The 17415-nt window shown below is 54.8% G+C and overlaps 1 protein-coding gene across 1 annotated transcript; it reads right to left on the reverse strand.

Annotated features, from left to right (window-relative positions):
* Positions 1–13389: 13389 nt before the first annotated feature.
* On the reverse strand, positions 13390–14607 carry LOC308043570 (olfactory receptor 14A16-like; the record flags this gene model as incomplete). Its single annotated transcript, XM_080349726.1, has 1 exon — positions 13390–14607. Exon 1 carries the CDS (start codon positions 14431–14433, stop codon positions 13390–13392), a length of 1044 nt encoding a protein of 347 aa, XP_080205852.1. The 5' UTR covers positions 14434–14607.
* Between the last annotated feature and the right edge of the window lie 2808 nt (positions 14608–17415).

Raw genomic sequence — 17415 nt, forward strand, 5'->3', positions numbered from 1 at the left:
GCCTGAGCCCGGCCTACAGACACCCATGAATGTGTGCCCTCAGTTCACCGGGGTCCCTGGGGAGCTCAGTGTCCCCCAAGGTGAGCGGGGAGAGCAGGGGCTGTGTCCATCAGGGACTTCTCTCTGCCCTGGGTGCAAGGGGGACTTGCTGGCCCTGCCCTGCCTGGCTGGAGGCCTGGGGAGCACAGGGGTGTCCTGGCTCCCACAGCCCCACACCAGCCTGTTCTCTTGCTGCCTTTCCTCCCAGAGTTCGTGGCCCTGAGGCTGGAGAACAGTGACGGCTGCTCCGGGCGCCTCCAGGTTTTCTACAATGGGACGTGGGGGAGTGTTTGCTCCAGCTCGATGACTCCTGACACGGTGTCGCTGGTGTGCAAGGAGCTGGGCTATGGGGACGGAGGATCCCTGGAAACAGGCCTGCCCTATGGCAGGCTGTCTGGCACTGCCTGGCTGGATTACGTGCAGTGTGGAGGGGGAAACATTTCTTTTTGGCAGTGTCCGTCTGCTCCCTGGGACCCACAGTCGTGCGATGACCTGCGAGAAGAGAACCACATCACCTGCAATGGTAACTCTGAGCCACTCGGGCACCAGTGCCACCCCAGCTTCTGCTCCCCTCTGGGCATGGCCAAATGCAGAGAAAGAGCTTGGAGGGGGGTTCGTTTCCATGTCAGACTCTTGTGCTGCTGGTGGCACAGATGTGACCACGGTTCTCAGTGTCCCACGTGTCCAGCAGCAGTTGGCACCCTGCAGTGCGTGGGGGAGGCAGTGACATCTCCAAGTGGTCTCAGCAGAGACCAGAGAGGGTTCAGAGGAGCCTCCCCTCCATGGGCACCCTCCTGCTGCTCTGTGACCAAGATGGCACACACAGGCACAAGCAGAGCTCAGCCCCGCGCTCTTCTGCACAATCCCCCGAGCCAGCCCCTTCACCACAGTGTTTCCTTCTTCAGGGGGACGCCCAGAAATGCCCCCAGAGCCTTTGGCCCCGTGCCCCAACTCCAGCAGCTGCACAGGTAGGGAGCTACTCCTCCGCATGCTCCTCGTGCCCGGCTCCTCTGCTGTGAGTGCCGTGGGAGCTCTTTGCCCTCTCCAGACAGGGAGAAGATCCGTGCCGTGGGAGGCGAGGACGGGTGCTCGGGCAGAGTGGAGCTCTGGCATCGCGGCTCCTGGGGGACAGTGTGCGATGACTCCTGGGACATGCGGGATGCCCAGGTGGCGTGCAGGCAGCTGGGCTGTGGCCCCGCAGTGTCTGCCCTGCATGAGGCTGCTTTTGGGGTGGGCCAGGGCCCCATCTGGCTGGAGCGGGTGGAGTGCCGGGGGACGGAGTCGTCTCTGCAGGACTGCTGGGCCCGGCCTGGGGACGGATGTGCTTGCCGGCATAAGGAAGACGCTGCCGTGCGCTGCTCAGGTGAGCGGGGGCTGGGACCCCTTGGTCAGGTATTGGCAGGGAGCTGGGAAAGGCCTTTCACCCGCCTGGTCCTGGCACAGCCCCTGAGCTCCCGAGAGCAGGAACGTTCCTGTGGGGGGCAGCAGCCTGGTGCCAAGCAGGGAGCAGCCTCGGTGGAACTGGGTGTCCTTGGGCCACTGCCCGTGGGGCCCTGCGGCTCCAGGACCATCCATCCCCGGGCTGCCTGTGCCACCCTGCCCGCCGCCCAGAGCAGAGGCCCCGGGCCCTGTCCTGGGTCCCTTTCTAGCACTACGGGAGGGGCAATCGGGGTGGGATGTGTCAGGGACACTACAGACACACACCGGGGTGTTGCAGGGGAGGCTCCCTGGTACGTGCACTCCCACCCCCTCAGCCCAGCTCTCCTTTTCCTCCTCTGCAGCTGCGCCCGGGACAGCAGCGTCCCCACCCCGAGCAGGTAACTCGTCCTCCCCAGGGCTGGGTATCCCAGGGCCAGGCTCTGACCCACAGTGGGGTGCAAGGGGCTCCTTGCTGAGATGTGAAACTCCCAGGAGGAGGCACTAGGGTGGTTGTGTGGGGGTTGAGGAGGGGCTGAAATTCACTCAGCAGGGTGGAAGCTTCTCCATCGCTCACCCCCCTGCTGCCTTGTGCGATGGGGGTCAGACCATTTTGAGAGGAAATGGCCTCAAGTTGGCCCAGGGAAGGTTCAGATTGGATATTAGGAAAAAAACTGTCACAGAAAGGATTGTTGAAGCAGCGGAACAGGCTGCCCAGGGAAGTGATTGAGTCGCCATGCCTGGAGGGGTTGAAAAGGCATTTAGACGAGGTTCTTAAGGACATGGCTTAGTGCTAGACTTAGGTTATGTTTGGACTCAATGATCTTGAGGGTCAGTCGTAGTTGAGACGGACAAACGACGTGGACCAAGTTCTTCCAGGATGAAAGTATTAGATGCCATTTATTGCCACAAGTGCATTTTCATACAGTTTTACAAATTCATGTGTCTCTTCACTATTTGTTAGAAGTTACAATAGTAACATGTCATTGGCTATTTTTGCTCTCATCAGTGTTACTCTTTCTACTCCCTTCTCTCTCACGGGTACATCCTGAACATCTCCAGATACTCCTTTACTCCCATCTTTCTCATGGGTAGCCCTTCATATCTTCAAGGCTGATTTCTGTTCCCATGCCCTTCGTCAGGGAATCCACGGACCCACCGTAGTCCCCCACAAGGGTGTCTTCCAACTGAAATGATTCTATGATTCTATGACTGGTGCTGCCTCCACCTCTCCGAGGGCTGGTGCTGTTCTTCCATGTTCTTGCCCGTGTAGATCCCACCCGGGGCCGTCCGAGTGTCAGTGGGAGAATCTCAGTGCCCGTCATCATCTGCATCATCCTGGGGGCCCTTCTCTGCCTGCTCCTGGCCCTGCTGGCCGGGCAAGCGCTCAGGGCCAGGGCTGGGCGCAGAGGTGGGTCCTTCCACAGAGCTCCCAGTGATGCCTCCTGGAAGGGCTGGGGGTGCTGCGGGGGGTCAGTGAGGGGCACAAGCAGAGCTGAGGGGAGGAGACTGTGTGCTGCCACCTGCCCCACGCACCCCATTGACTGTCTGGCCATAGGACACCAGCAACAAAGGGCTGGAGAGAGCCCAGAAATGGTGGAAGCAAGAGATGGAGCAAGGAGAGACATGGCAGAGCAGGACCAGGGGAGATGTTATCCTGGGGGAGAAGTTATTATGGGGGAGAAGTTACCCTGGGGGAGATGTCATCCTGTAGGAGATGTCATCCTGGGGGAGAAGTTATCCTGGGGGAGATGGCCAAGGCTGGCAGTGCTCGGGGTAGTGCCGGAGGCCGCTCTGGGGCAAAGGAGAAGACGGGAGGAACACAGGGCAGCAGGGCCCATCTCCATGGAGTCAGGCCCCAGGCTGACCCTCTGCCCAGCCCTACCTGCCCTTGGTAGGGCGGGGGCCCTGCTATGGACTTGGGGGGCAGACAGGAGTCAGCTCCAGGTGGAGGGGAAACACGGGAACTGCTCTGGGGTCAGACAAGGGGGTGACCCAGGGGCCAGAGGCGCTTGAGCGCTGTCTCCAAGGGGCTGATGTGAGGGTGATGCTGCCCCAGATCATCTCCACAGTGATGTGGCCCTCACTGGGGATGTGGCAGCTGTTCCTGGACAGCACCCTGGGGCTGTGCTGTTGGAGCAGGCCTGGGCTGGGCCAAGGAACAGGTTTGGGGAGCACAGTGGGGTCCCATAGCCCTTCTGCCTGTCCCCATGCCAGCTCTGCCTCTGTCCCCAGGCTCCAGGACAGCCCAGGAGCTCTTCTCTGAGGCCGTGTACGAGGAGATCGGTCACAGCCCAGCGTGGGAGAAGCAGGCGAGATTTGGTCGCTCAGGTGGATGTGGGCACATCTGCAGGACCCTTTCCCCTGGCCCCTCCCCAGGGTTGATCCCCTGAAGCCCCCAGCCCGTGGTCCCTGCAGTGCTGGGGCTGTGTGGTCTGTGGGGAGAGCACCCCAGCCCTGGGCCCGGGAGAGGAGCTGCCTCCCAACCCGCTTTGCCCATCGCAGCTGGACAGCCCCTCTCTTCCTGCCCCTGCACCCATTGATGAGGGAGGAAAGAGCTGTCCTGGGGCCGCTCTGGGAGCACCTTTGAGACAGGGCTTGTCCCAGGGAGCGGGGTGAATTCCCAGCCCTCCTCCCCATGCAGCCCCAGCTCTGTGGGTCCCCCTCCCCAGCAGCACTGGCCACGAACAAGGTCAGTGGGCTCGCCCCATAGCTCTCACTGCGCATCTCTCCAGGCTCCTCTTCAGAGCAGTCCCTGACCCAGCTGCAGCCCTACCCTGGGCACCGAGAGGAGGAGGATGGTCTGGGATCAGCACCAGGTAATGAAGCAGGAAGGGGCTGATCTGCCTGCAGACAAGTGAAGGACAGAGGTGTCACTGGATGTCACCATCAGAGATGGGGAGGACCTGGGGGTCTCCAGTGCTGCTGCCAACACCAGCGCCTCCCATTCTCTGCTCTGCAGGGTGGATCTTCTCACTGTCACCAGCTCCCCTCTCTCTTCAGATGTTCCTGTTCTGCCTGGGGGTGACCCAGTGGATGGCTATGATGATGCCAGGGAGGTTTCTGACCCTGGGGAGGACGATGGCCCTGGACAGGGAGCTTGGGAAATGCCCAGGGTGCCAGCAGAGGGAGCAGGACCCAGCAATGCATCCAAAGGTGAGAGAGAAACTCAGCGCTGCTGGTTCCCGGGGTGCCATCCCCACTGCCACCCTGGTCGCTGCTGCACTGAGACCTAAACCTCCTGGGAAGGGGGAACCTGCCCCAGGAGTTTCCCATAGAGGGACCGAAGGGTGGGAGAAGGAGCTGAGTGTGGTGAGGAGCAGGGGGGAAGGTGATGCACAGACCCCATGGGGTGAGCTGCAATGTCCCGCATTGCTGCTTGCAGGGGGCAGCCTGTGCTCCCAGAGAAGCGCCGGGGTCCCTGGAGCTGAAGGAGACACCGCGTCCCTGTCCCCGGGGAGCATGGGTTATGATGACGCTGAAGAGATCTCTCTGGCACATCTGTGACACACAAAGGCTGTGACAGAGCTGGGTGTACAGCAGCCCCTGAGCCCCCGGCCAGGAGAGTCCGTCCCTGCTGTGCAGGTGGGTGCAGCCGGGAGGGAGGAGAGGTCCGTGCAGCTGGGAGAGCCGCGAGCACCGGGAACCGCCTCCCTTTGCCCATGGGCAGCACGAACAGCACCGAGTTTCCTCTACTTTGCCCTTTTTTCCACTGTGTATCATATTTGTTCTTATTAAAAGTGTCGGTGGGCTTTGACTTGGAGCTGGTTTGTGTCTGCCCAGGCATCACGAAATCTTCCTGAGTTTGATCAGGGGCAGCAGAGACCAAAAAACACCCCTGGGGTGGTTTCCATCCTGCTTGCCACAGGCAGTTTCTAGCCAAAATGACTCTCTAACAGGTCCCATGATGCTCCCCAGTGCCCATCTCTTCACCCCGAGATTCCCCAGCTGCTCTTTCCCCCAGGCCCTGCCTGGGCCAGGCTGGTCCCACAGTGCAGAGGCCATGACAGAGCTGCTGTGCCAGGGCAAGTCCTGGCTGTGACCCCACAGATGTGAGCCCCAAGGTGATCACCGTGCCCTTTAAACTCCAGATGGCCCAGAGGGAATCACACCCCAGATCACCTCCCACAATGGTCAGCAGGCAGCTGTGCTCCCCAGTGCCTGGCACAGGGTGCGGAGCCACTTTCTGGGGCACACAGGGCTGGGGTTCCCTCTCCTCTGGCTCTGCCAGGGCCCCAGTCTCCATGGGCTGTTCCTGCTGCCTTGGGCCGTCACAGACCTCGAGCACTCTCGTCACAGCCACAGAGCCGTGTTCTTCCTGAGCAGGGGCTGTGAGCCCCACGGCAGCCCTGGGACCCCGTCCTCCTGCTGCTTGCAGCCCCCGCCCTGCCCTTCTGCTGCCTCGCCGGGGCGTCAGCGCGGGTTTGTGTCGGGGCAGCACTTGTGTGCAGGGACGGGAGGGATGGGAGCGGGCGGGTGTCACGGGCCATTCGATGATGGACTCATGATGGTTTCTTTTACCTTAATCTCAGAGTGCAAAGTAAAGGCGACCAAAAAGCCAAGGGGTTATAATTCAATCAAGCAGTGTTGCTTTATTAATTTGCCCGTAAAGCGTCATGCGATAGAGAGAGAGTAAGAAAGAGAAAGGGGAAAGAAACGGGGAAAAGTAAAAGTAAAGATGAGAAATGAGGTTGTGTTTATCACCAGTCCAGTTCCAGAAGCTCCCTCTGGTCTCTGGTCACATGAAGCCCTGCCAGTTCTCTGCCGTGGTTCGGGATCCCATTCTGGAGTCACCTTCTATGCTTCTTCACCGCCCCTTGCTCCCATTGTTTTAGGGCAGTCTCTGCCTTGATTTCGCAACCCAGGCTCATACTGCGCAGGCTCAAAAGATCCACGCTTTCTTTTGCCAATACTTACACGTCCAGCATTCAGGGGCCTTTCTCTGGTCCATTGGGTGACCTCAGGACCCTTGGCGAGCTGCTGGCCATGCTCCTTTTTGTTGGCCATTGTTTGAGGGAGCAGGTGAGGGACACGTGTGACTGAGGCTGCAGGTGAGAACACATCTTCTGGACGGCAGCTATTGTCCCTGGGTCAAAGAGACCCTCATGACAACAGCTTTCGGGAGGTGGGGGCTGGTTTGGCAGAAGCAGCAGCAAAGTCCACACAGCAGCCATTGTAAGCAGAAGCCCCCCCGTATCGGAGAAAACAGTTCAACACAATGCTTCTCCTCGGGCCTCTCTCCAAGTCATTGTCCATCTGTTCTTTCAGTCAGGGCCTCAGTTCTCTCAGTTCTTGATGGCGATGGTCAGGCAAATACTGCTCCATCTTCAGACCGACTCTCACAATCCCTCAACCCACTGGAGATCCCCCAACCCATTGGAGATCCCCCCAAGCCACTGGAGATCCCCTCAAACCCATTGGAGATCCCCCAACCATGGGAGATTCCCCAAACCCCTTGGAGATCCCTCAACCCATTGGAGACCCCCCAACCTAACCATTAGAGATCCCCCAACCCATTGGATATCCCCTCAAACCCATTGGAGATCGCCCAACCCATTGGAGATCTCCCAACCCATTGAAGATCCCCCAAACCCATTAGAGATTCCACAAACCCAGCCATGGGAGATCACCCAAACCCATTGGAGATCCCCCAACCCACTGGAGACCCCCCCCAACCTAACCATGGGAGATCCCTCAACCCATTGGAGATCCTCCAATTGACTAGAAATCCCCCCCAATCCATTGGAGATCCCCCAAGCCATTGGAGACCCCCCAAACCCTACCATAGGAGATCACCCAACCCATTGGATATCCCCTCAAACCCATTGGAGATCCCTGAACTCATTGGAGATCCCCCCGAACCACCGGAGATCCCCCAAACCCATTGGAGATCCTCCAATTGACTGGAGATCCCCCCAACCCATTGGAGATCCCCCAAGCCATTGGAGACCCCCCCAAATCCTACCATGGGAGATGACCCAACCCATTGGATATAACCTCAAACCCACTGGAGATCCCTGAACTCAGTGGAGATCCCCCCGACCCATTGGAGATCCCCCAAACCCATTGGAGATCTCCAAACCTATTGGAGATCCCCAAACCTATTGGAGATGCCCCCCAAACCACTGGAGATCCCTCCAAACCGATGGGAGATCCCACCAACCCACTTGAGATCCCCCCCAAGCCCATTGGAGATCCCCCAACCCAATGGAGATCCCCCCCAACCCACTGTGTCCTTCCACGTGAAGTGGATGGGACAAGTCCTCCTGCAGCCATGTCCAGGCATTTGGAAAACAAGGAAGGGATTGCTGAACCCAAATGGGCAAGGAAAGAAGGACACGTTGTGCACATGGAATTTCACAAGGTGTCAGACATGGTTTCTTGTGGTGTCCTTATAATGTGATTGGTGCCCTCTGGGCTGAAGAAGTGGATACTGGATGGGAAGTTGGCTGGATGATGAAGCCCAAACGTCACCAGTGGTACAAAGTGCCCACAGAGCCAGTTGCCAGTGGGATCCCTCAGGGACCAGCACTTGGGCCAACACTGTTGAACGTCTCTATTCTCCCCCTGTATGATGTGACACAGTGAACCTTCAGCTCCTTAGTGGATGGTGCAAAGCTGGGCAGAGGCCTTGGACAACCTCACCTGGGTCACCCTGCCCTGAGCAGGACAGTGAGACAAGATGATGTTCAAACCCGAGTTGCTCTGTGATTCCAGGAATCTTTCCCTTGGAAACGTTTTGGAAGAAGGAAGAGGTGGAGGAACAAGAAAATAAAAATACAGGCAGAGGAGGAGACCTAAAAGGTGTCAAATAAACAGAGCAGTTCTGTGAAGAATGTTTCTCTGCTCAGATTGTTAGCAGGAAATCTATAATCAGCTCCCCAAACTCCCTGTTCTGCTCATTGGCCCCTGGGATTTCCAGCACATTTCTTTACATCAGATTCTGCACTGAAGTTTGCACTGATTGTTACAGCTTCTTCGCACAAAATGCTTCATGTTTCCTTAGAGAACTGGATGTAAACAGGCACCGGGGAATTTTTAATTAGGGGAAACAAAACAAAAAATACAATAGGACTTAATGATGTTTCTCAGTTCTGTGGTTAAATTAAGTAGTTTCCAGTGAGGTCCATTGCCATGAATCAAGAGTTGCCTATAGGGAGTACGAGAGCAACTGCTGAAAGACTTGACCTGCCTGAAGCTCAAAGCAGAGTGAGAGCTGAGAGGCTCTGAATGAGCCAAGAGTGAGAGGGGAAGAACCTCTGGGGAGCGATGGAAAGTGCAAATGTCCAGACAGGCTTCTGAAGAGATGAGTTCAGACACGGTGAGCTGGATAAGGACAGGTGGAAACTCCTGCATGCCAGGGGATTAAATACACGTAGTGATAGACAGAGTTCTGGCACTGCAAGCACAGGGAAAGGCCAACGTTTCATCTCCCACAGTACATACACATTCTGAAATATCATATTTTGGCAGGGTAGAAATTCCACAGACATTTTATTGGAAATTTTAAATTATTTCATCTGATGAAAAAAAGAGTGTGGGGTTTCTTGTTCTTGTTGTTGTTGTTGTTGCTGGTTTGGTTTTTAAGTTTTGAGGGGAGTTCTCAGGTTTTGGGGCTGAGCTCTATCGTCTCACTATAAGCACACAGTGCAAACCTCGAGAGGCCCCATGTACCTGAGGTGTTTGCCTGAGACGGGCAGGTATCAGACCAGCTGGATAGAGCAATGGTGCTTTCATCATTTACAATTAGTATTCAACACTTGTGCATCTAATTAGATAAGTTTCAGGACTGTAGGTGAAGAGGCAGATATGTGAAGAGCACGTAGAAGATGTGATAGAAGAATATTCCAGTTGATAATAGAGAATCATAGAATTCTTTCAGTTGGAAGAGACCCTCAGGACCATTGAGTCCAACCACAACCTAAATCTAGAACTAAACCTTGTCCCTAAGAACCTCGTCTAAACATCTTATAAACCCCTGCAGGAATGGTGACTCCCCCACTGCCCTGAGCTGCCTGTTCCAATGCCTGACAGCCCTTTCCAGGAAGAATTGTTTTCCTAATATCCAATCTGACCTCCCCTGGCACAATTTGAGGCCATTTCCTCTCATCCTATCACTTGCTACTTGGGAGAAGAGACCAACCCCCTCCATGTTCAACCTCCTTTCAGGCAGTTGTGGACAGCGAGAAGGTCTCCCATCAGCCTCCTGTTCTCCAGGCTGAACCCACCAGTTCCCTCAGCCGCTCCTCATCACACTTGTGCTCCAGGCACTGAGCAGCTTCGTCGACTCCTCTGCACTCTCTCTAGTGCCTCAATGTCCTTCTTATGATGAAGGGCCCAAACCTGAACACAGGATTCAGGATGCGACCTCATCAGCGCTGAGAACAGTGGCACAATCACGCTACTCCTGCTGGCCACACCATTCCTGATACAAGCCAGGATGCTGGTGGCCCTTTTGGCCACCTGGGCACACACAGGCTCATGTTCAGCTGCTGTCGATCAACACCCCCTGATCCCTTTCCACCAGGCACTTTTCCAGCCACTCTTCCCTCAGTATGGGGTTGTTGTGACGCAAGTGCAGGACCCAGCACTTGGTCTGGTCAAACCTCATACAATTGGCCTCAGCCCAATGATCCAGCGGGTCCAGATCCCTCTGCATGGCCTTCCCACCCTCCAGCAGATCAACACTCCCACCCAGCCTGGTGTCATCTGCAAACTTAATGAGGGTGCATTTGATCCCCTCATCCACATCATTGATAAAGCTTAAATAGAACTGAGTCAAACACTGAGCCCTGGGGACACCACTTGTGACCGGACACCAACTGGATTTGGCTCTGTTTGCCACAATTCTTTTGGTTCAGCCCTCCATCACAGATACACCATCCAGGCCACGAGCTGCAGCTTCTCCAGGAGATGCTGTGGGACACGGTGTCAAAGGCTTTACTGCAGTCTAAGGACACAACACCCACAGCCCGTGTGGCGCATTCACTCCCCACGACAGACTTTCCTTCATCTGCTCAGCCGGTCACCTTGTCACAGAAGGAGATCAGGCTGGTCAAGCAGGACCTGCCTTTCATCAAGCCATGCTGATTGAGCCCCATTGCTCGTCTCATGTGTGTGACCTCACAGTCCTTTCCCAGCCATGTTCCTGCTGTTGGCCAATCCCCTGCAGAGGCAGAAGTGACCTCACAGTGCCCTCCACAGCCATTGGCTCCTACTGGACTATGAGTTCCTGAGACACAAGTGACGACACGACATCGTACCCACCATCACCCTCCTTGTGGTCCAGTGTGTGAGCAGATCAAACTAAGCTGCTTTCATCAAATGTATCTGATAGATTTCCTATCAAGCGTTTGAGTGGAGAAACATTCCTCAGAGGAGCTGCTGTATTTACTCTGGGGCATTTTATATCTCCAAGGAAAAGATTAATGGAGTCCTACAATAATGCAGGATGGAAGAGACCCCTCAATACCATCTCTGTCCCACTGAGGTTTATGGCACCCCAAGGAACAGCTGATGGCATTTGTGCTCCCTTAGGTTCATCTCACCACATGCACACACTGGACATGCACATGATGTGTGTGTTTACATCTCATCTGGACAACGAAAACATGGACTTTTGATCTAGTATTTCATAGAATCATAGAATGTCCTGAGTTGGAAGGACCCACCAGGATCATGGAGTCCAATTGTTGTCCCTGCACAGGACACCCCACAGGTCACCCCATGCGTCTGAGGACATTGTCCAGTCTCTTCTTGAACACTGTCAGGTTGGGCCGTGACACCTCCCTGGGGAGCCTGTTCAGTGTCCAGCACCCCTAGGGGAAGAACCTTTTCCTCATGTCCCACTGACCCTCCCCATAGAATAACTGAACAATAGAATATCTCAGGTTTCAAGAGAGCCCTGAACATCATCTTGTCTCCCCCTCCTGCTCAAGGCAGGGTGCACCAGGTGAGGATGTTCTATGCCTCTGCCCAGCTTTGCATCATCCACAAAGGAGCTGAAAATGTGCTCCATGACATAATGAAGATGCAGAACAAAGCCGTTCAACAGTGTTGGCCCAAGTACTCATCACTGAGGGATGCCGCTTTTAACTGGCTGAACACAGGACTTTGTACCACTGATGGTGTTTGGGTTTGGTCACGCTGCCAACTCCCCACCCATCACAACATCCACATCTGCATCCCAGATCTCACCATTCTGCTCTAAGGCACCACAGGAGACCATGTCTGGGGCCTTGCAAAACTCCATGTACTCAATATGCCTTTCTTTCCCCTGCCCATTTGGGTTCAGCAATTCCTTCCTTGTCCTTCTGCTGCCTGGAGATGCCTGCAGGAGAATGTGGCCCGTCACCCTTCCGGGGACAGACGTAGGCTGAGTGTCCTGTCATTCTCCCAGTTCTCCTTCCTGCTGTTCCTCAAGATGGGTTTGACGTCTGACTGTCTGAGGGACCTCTGAACCTCTCTGATCACTCTGGCACTTCTGAGACCACAATCCAGAATTTCCCACAGGGAAAGAGGGGCAGGTGTAGGACTGTGTAGAACAGCATGTGATGGAGATGGCAAAGGTGATGGAGCAAATAGGGACATTTGCAATGAGCCTGTCCAAGGCAGCTGAGATGAATCTCACTGTGCCACTGGGGTTTGTCTTTGGAGTCACACACAGAAGTATCACGGTTCTGTCAGGTGTCCACATCTGAGCTGGCCCTGTGGACTCTTAAAACACATTAAAATATTCAGGGACAGACAGTTTCCCTTATACACAGAGACACAGAGCCAGTGTCTCTCTGGGCTCCTGTTCCTATTCCCAAAGGCTGGGAGGCACCTCAGCCCGGTGGTGTGTCGCCATGTTTTACATTTATCTTTGATGTCCCTCATCATGAGGAGTGGACATTGGTTCAAGGAAGCACATCCCAGTGCTGCATTCTGGTGGTTTCCTATGGGAAACCCAACATGATGTGACCTCAATGAACTGTCTGTCTCACAGGCCTTCATGGAACCCCAAGGAATAGCTGATGGTGTTTGTTCTCATTCATGTTAATCTTACCTCACATACATGATGTACACGCTCACATCTCATCTGTACAATGTGAACATGAACCTCTGACCTACTCATTCAGTGTAATTCCATGGAGGGACAAAAAAGTCTGAGCTGGGGTTAGAGGCCAGTGCTGGAAATGGTGGTTGTGAGGGGCCAGTCCATGGTGATTGACCTGGAGCTCCTTTCACGGGGTGTCCAGTGCAGAGGGGCACAGCCCAGCCCTGCTCTGCTGGTCCTGCAGGTCTCTGGCAGGAGCCTGGCTGTGAGAGGACACTGCTGTGTGCCAGCCCTGCACACACACACTGTTTATCTGCACATTGGGGTTTGAATGGTGGGACACTTTCTTGTGCATGTTCTTGAGAGAAACTTGAAGAATATCTAAGCCTTCAGGCACTGCCCTACGAAAATCACATTTCTTTATAAAAGTACTATTATGGAAGCCAGCTCTGTGACACAAGCACCCATTGCTTGTCCCTGCCGGCACCCACAGCACTGACACACAGCAGGACGGTGACCAAGCTGCCAGAGCACTCAGGCCTTGCACCAACACCAGGGATGAGAAGGAGAGTATGGAGTGGAACCAGAACGCCTCTAAAAATCCAAGGGCTGCTGCTCCCTGGCAGAATTGCCATGATAGACTCTCTTGCCCTCCACTAATGCAGACAGAAACTCCCCGCGTCTTCAAAAAGGACTTAAAAGAGGATCTCAGGAGAAAACCAAACCAAGACAGGACAGTTTAGGGCCCTATATTTTTTTTTTTTTTCAACACAAACAAAATGGCTCCTCATTTACATAAACAATTGGGCAGAAAAGAAAGGCAGACAGTGAATTAGGAAAGAGATTACAACATCATCACAAAACACCACCACAAAATGAGAGTTTGTTGCTGTTTGTTATTGAAAATGTCCAGTTATCAGTTTCCACACTAAACCCTTGAGCTCCTGGTTCCTCAGGCTGTAGATGAGGGGATTCACAGCTGGAGGCATCACTGAGTACAGAACTGACACCACCAGGTCCAGGGATGGGGAAGAGATGGAGGGGGGCTTCAGGTCAGCAAACATGGCAGTGCTGATGAACAGAGAGACCACGGCCAGGTGAGGGAGGCAGGTGGAAAAGGCTTTGTGCCGTCCCTGCTCAGAGGGGATCCTCAGCACCGCCCTCAAGATCTGCACATAGGACACCACGATGAACACAAAACAGCCAAATACTACTAATATACTAACCACCATAAGCCCAAGTTCCCTGAGGTAGGAGTGTGAGCAGGAGAGCTTGAGGATCTGGGGGATTGCACAGAAGAACTGGCCCAGGGCATTGCGCTTGCACAGGGACAGTGAAAATGTACTGGCCGTGTGCAACAGAGCAGTGAGAAACCCAGTGGCCCAGGCAGCTGCTGCCATGTGGACACAAGCTCTGCTGCCCAGGAGGGTCCCGTAGTGCAGGGGTTTGCAGATGGCAACGTAGCGGTCGTACGACATGACTGTGAGGAGACAATACTCTGCTGCTACAAAGAAGGCAAACAAAAAGATCTGTGCAGCACATCCTGAGTATGAGATGGCCCTGGTGTCCCAGAGGGAGTTGGCCATGGACTTGGGGACAATGGTGGAGATGGAGCCCAGGTCAAGGAGGGAGAGGTTGAGCAGGAAGAAGTACATGGGGGTGTGCAGGTGCTGGTCCCAGGCTATGGTGGTGATGTTGAGGCCGTTGCCCAGGAGGGCAGCCAGGTAGATGCCCAGGAAGAGCCAGAAGTGCAAGAGCTGCAGCTCCCGTGTGTGTGTGAACGGCAGGAGGAGGAACTGGGTGATGGAGCTGCTGTTGGACATTTGCTTTTCCTGAGCACAGGGCGCTGTCATGAGAAAAAAAAAAAAAAAAAAAAAAAAGACAGTGAGGATCCAGGGCAGAGTTCTCTGACAAAAATCAAACCAACTCCCATAGACCATCCCCTGTCACACACAGACACTCTTGTGTTTTTCTAGGAGTGCCTTTTTCAGCACTGTGGCTGCAGCCCTGCTTGGGGCTGGAAAATTTGCAACCAAGAGCGGGGCCTCTGCCCATGGGCCATCGATAAGTCAGCCCAGCTCTGCAGAAGTGGGGCCACAGGAACGGTGGGGACTGTCCTGGTTCTGCTAACACAGAAGGGCTATCAGCACTTGCTTTCCCAGTGATAGGGAACAGAGATGGTGAAGGCAGTTTAGGAGTTCCAGGTTTTTTTACACCACCCCCCATATTCACTGCAGAGTGTTGCTGGGTGTCAGAAACCCTCAGCATTTCTGCTGCACTCAGGGAGAACAGAGCGAGTCCTGCGAGACCAGAGGGTGCCTGTGGGTCAGTGCAGAGTGAGGGCAGCTGCTCTGTCCCTCTGTCTTGCTCCAGCTGCCCTGGGCTGGCACCTTTCTGAGATGGGGGCTGATCACACTCCCATGTTACCCTGAAAAGCCACCAGACACTGCTGAGAGCAGAGGGATCCACCTCACACCATGACAGGTCTCACCCTTTCCTAAGGTCTAAGCACCCAACGTTTAGTCTAAGACACACAGAGCTCTTTCCCCAGCCCCACAGACTGCATTGCCCACAGCCCACAGGTCAGAGCAAAGCTGGGACACGTGTGCCCATGGACACACCTGCAGGAAAGGACCCCCAAGATCAGGCTGTGACTCTGCAGCTGAAACTGCCATCCCCAGAGAGCCTGACAGCAAGAACAAGATCCCAACAGCAGTGACCCAGAGCAGGGGAGCAAGAAGGAAAATGCGGTGAGGGTGGGGGTGAGAGAGGCCAGGGCAGAGGCAGCCGGGCACTCAGACAGCGTCCCCCTTCTCCAGCTGTGCAGCCACCTCCCAGACACCAACAGTGCCGGGCAGCTGCTCTCAGCCCCTGTGCTCTGCAGAGGAACTGCAGCTCTGGCTGCACAGGAGCTGCTTCATGCCTCGGAGCCCCCGGCCCTGAGGGCAGAGGCTTTGCTGGGTGGGACAGGAGGCCAGGGGGCTGCTCACAGGAGGGATCTGACCTGCAGGGGGTCACAGGGACTTTTCTCTGCTCTCCCTCCCATAACCATTCCGGATTTGGTTTCCTCTCATTTCTGATCATTTCCCTGCTGCCTGGAGATTCTCCCCTGGGAGATGTTTCCCTGTCCATGTCTGTTCTCTGTCAGTGCTCACAGACCATCCCACCCTCTGTGCCCTCCCCCTGGCCCTACAGATCCTGCCTGTTCACAGGGCACTGCCTGGGGGCATCTTCCTGTTTGCAGGCTGGAAAACAGGACAGGTCAGATTAAGTGTAAGGTGTCCAGCCAAGGTGATGCTGTTCCTGCATAAGCAGAGGAGTGGCTGAAGGCATGACAGGATTCTCTTGAAGACCTACTGATCACACAGTTGCAGTTCTCAAACATTTGTTTAAAAATAACAACTCCTTTTCCATTTATCCCCACCCATTCCCAAGAGTAGGAGACTGAAAACAAAGACTCAGGGAAGATCCTTATCTTTTAAATACTCCTCTTGTTTTTCTCCTTGAAAACTCCTGTTGTAAATATTCTGGGGGTGATCAGGAGCTGTGAGCAGCCCTGACCTACACTGCACCCCCTCAACAGCAGAAGGACCTTTCCTGCCCAAGAGGGTTTGCTCCTTCCACCACATCTTCCGGGGTGCAGGTACCCGGCTCTGCAGGACAGCCCTGGGCACCCCTGGGTGCTCCCCCTGCAGTCACCCTCATCAGAAGTTGTCGTCATTCCCTGTCCCTCTGACAGTGCAGCAGGGAAGTGCTGCTCTGGAGTGTGTTCTTCTCCTCTACAACAGAGATACTGTGAGAGAGACCTAACAGATCCTGTAAATTGTGGGATGTACCAGCTTAGGGTCTCCCTCCAGGAAATGCAGCTGCATTGTCCTACAGCCAGAGACGTACCATGTTAGCACTGCGAAGATTAGACTCATTGAATCCTCAGCAACCAACCACCCCACATTGCCTTTCCCTCTCTGTGTGTGGCTCCTGTGCCCTCGGTGCTGCAGGCAGAGCCCTCAGTCCTGCTGTGTGTGCAGAGGAGCTGCTCCTGGGCAGAGCTGTCTCTCTGCAGCGCTGCCGCTGCCATGAGCTCCCTGTGTCCCAGGAGCCCAGCCCAGCTCAGCAGCACAGGAGCAGCCCATGATGTCCCTTTCTCCATCCCCTCTGGGCTCCTCCAGGTGTCCCTGGGGCTCCAGGGGCACAACTTCGAAGTTGAAGTAACTAGTGATGTTGATTCTTTCTCTCTCCTCTTTAGAGACACTTCTTTCCAGCATTTTATTTTTCATTTTAAAAAAATAAATCGGTATGAGAATCAACTTTTCTTGTCCCATCGTTAGACAGAACACCAGGAATGTTACAGCAAAGGATCTAATTCCTCCAAGCCGGGGGAGGAATATCTTCAGGTGAATTAACTTAGGCATTTTGTTCTGGTTTTATACTCCTAGGTCTAGAGAGACATTCATCAATCTTTGGCCATGTCATGTCTGTGCTCTGCAGCAAAGCCTTTGCACACATGGGCTCTTGGACACTTGGTACCAGGTTTCTTGTGGCAGGTCAGAGCTGGGCTGGTGCCACAGCTGGGGTGGCTCAGCCCAGATGTGAGGCCATGTCCTCAGCCAGGGACCTGGCTGGGGGAGCTGGAGCTGTCAGTGCTGCAGACAGAGCTGTGACACGGATGGAATGAACTGCCAAGCAGGGTGGCAGGAGTGAGTTCATCTGGTCTGCAAGGACAGCAGCCTCCAAACACAGCAACAGTCCAGATCAGAACTCAGTCTAGACCTGTAAGGCAATTCAAGGGCCCCACAACAGAATCACAGAATCCGAGAATGTCAGGGATTGGAAGGGACCTCGAAAGTTGATCCATTATAATTCCCGCGCCAGAGAAGGAACACCCAGATGAGGTTATACAGGAAGGTGTCCAGGCGGGTTTG

This window comes from Nesoenas mayeri (genome assembly GCF_963082525.1).
Source record: "Nesoenas mayeri genome assembly, chromosome: 9".
In the NCBI taxonomy this organism is placed as follows: Eukaryota; Metazoa; Chordata; class Aves; order Columbiformes; family Columbidae; genus Nesoenas; species Nesoenas mayeri.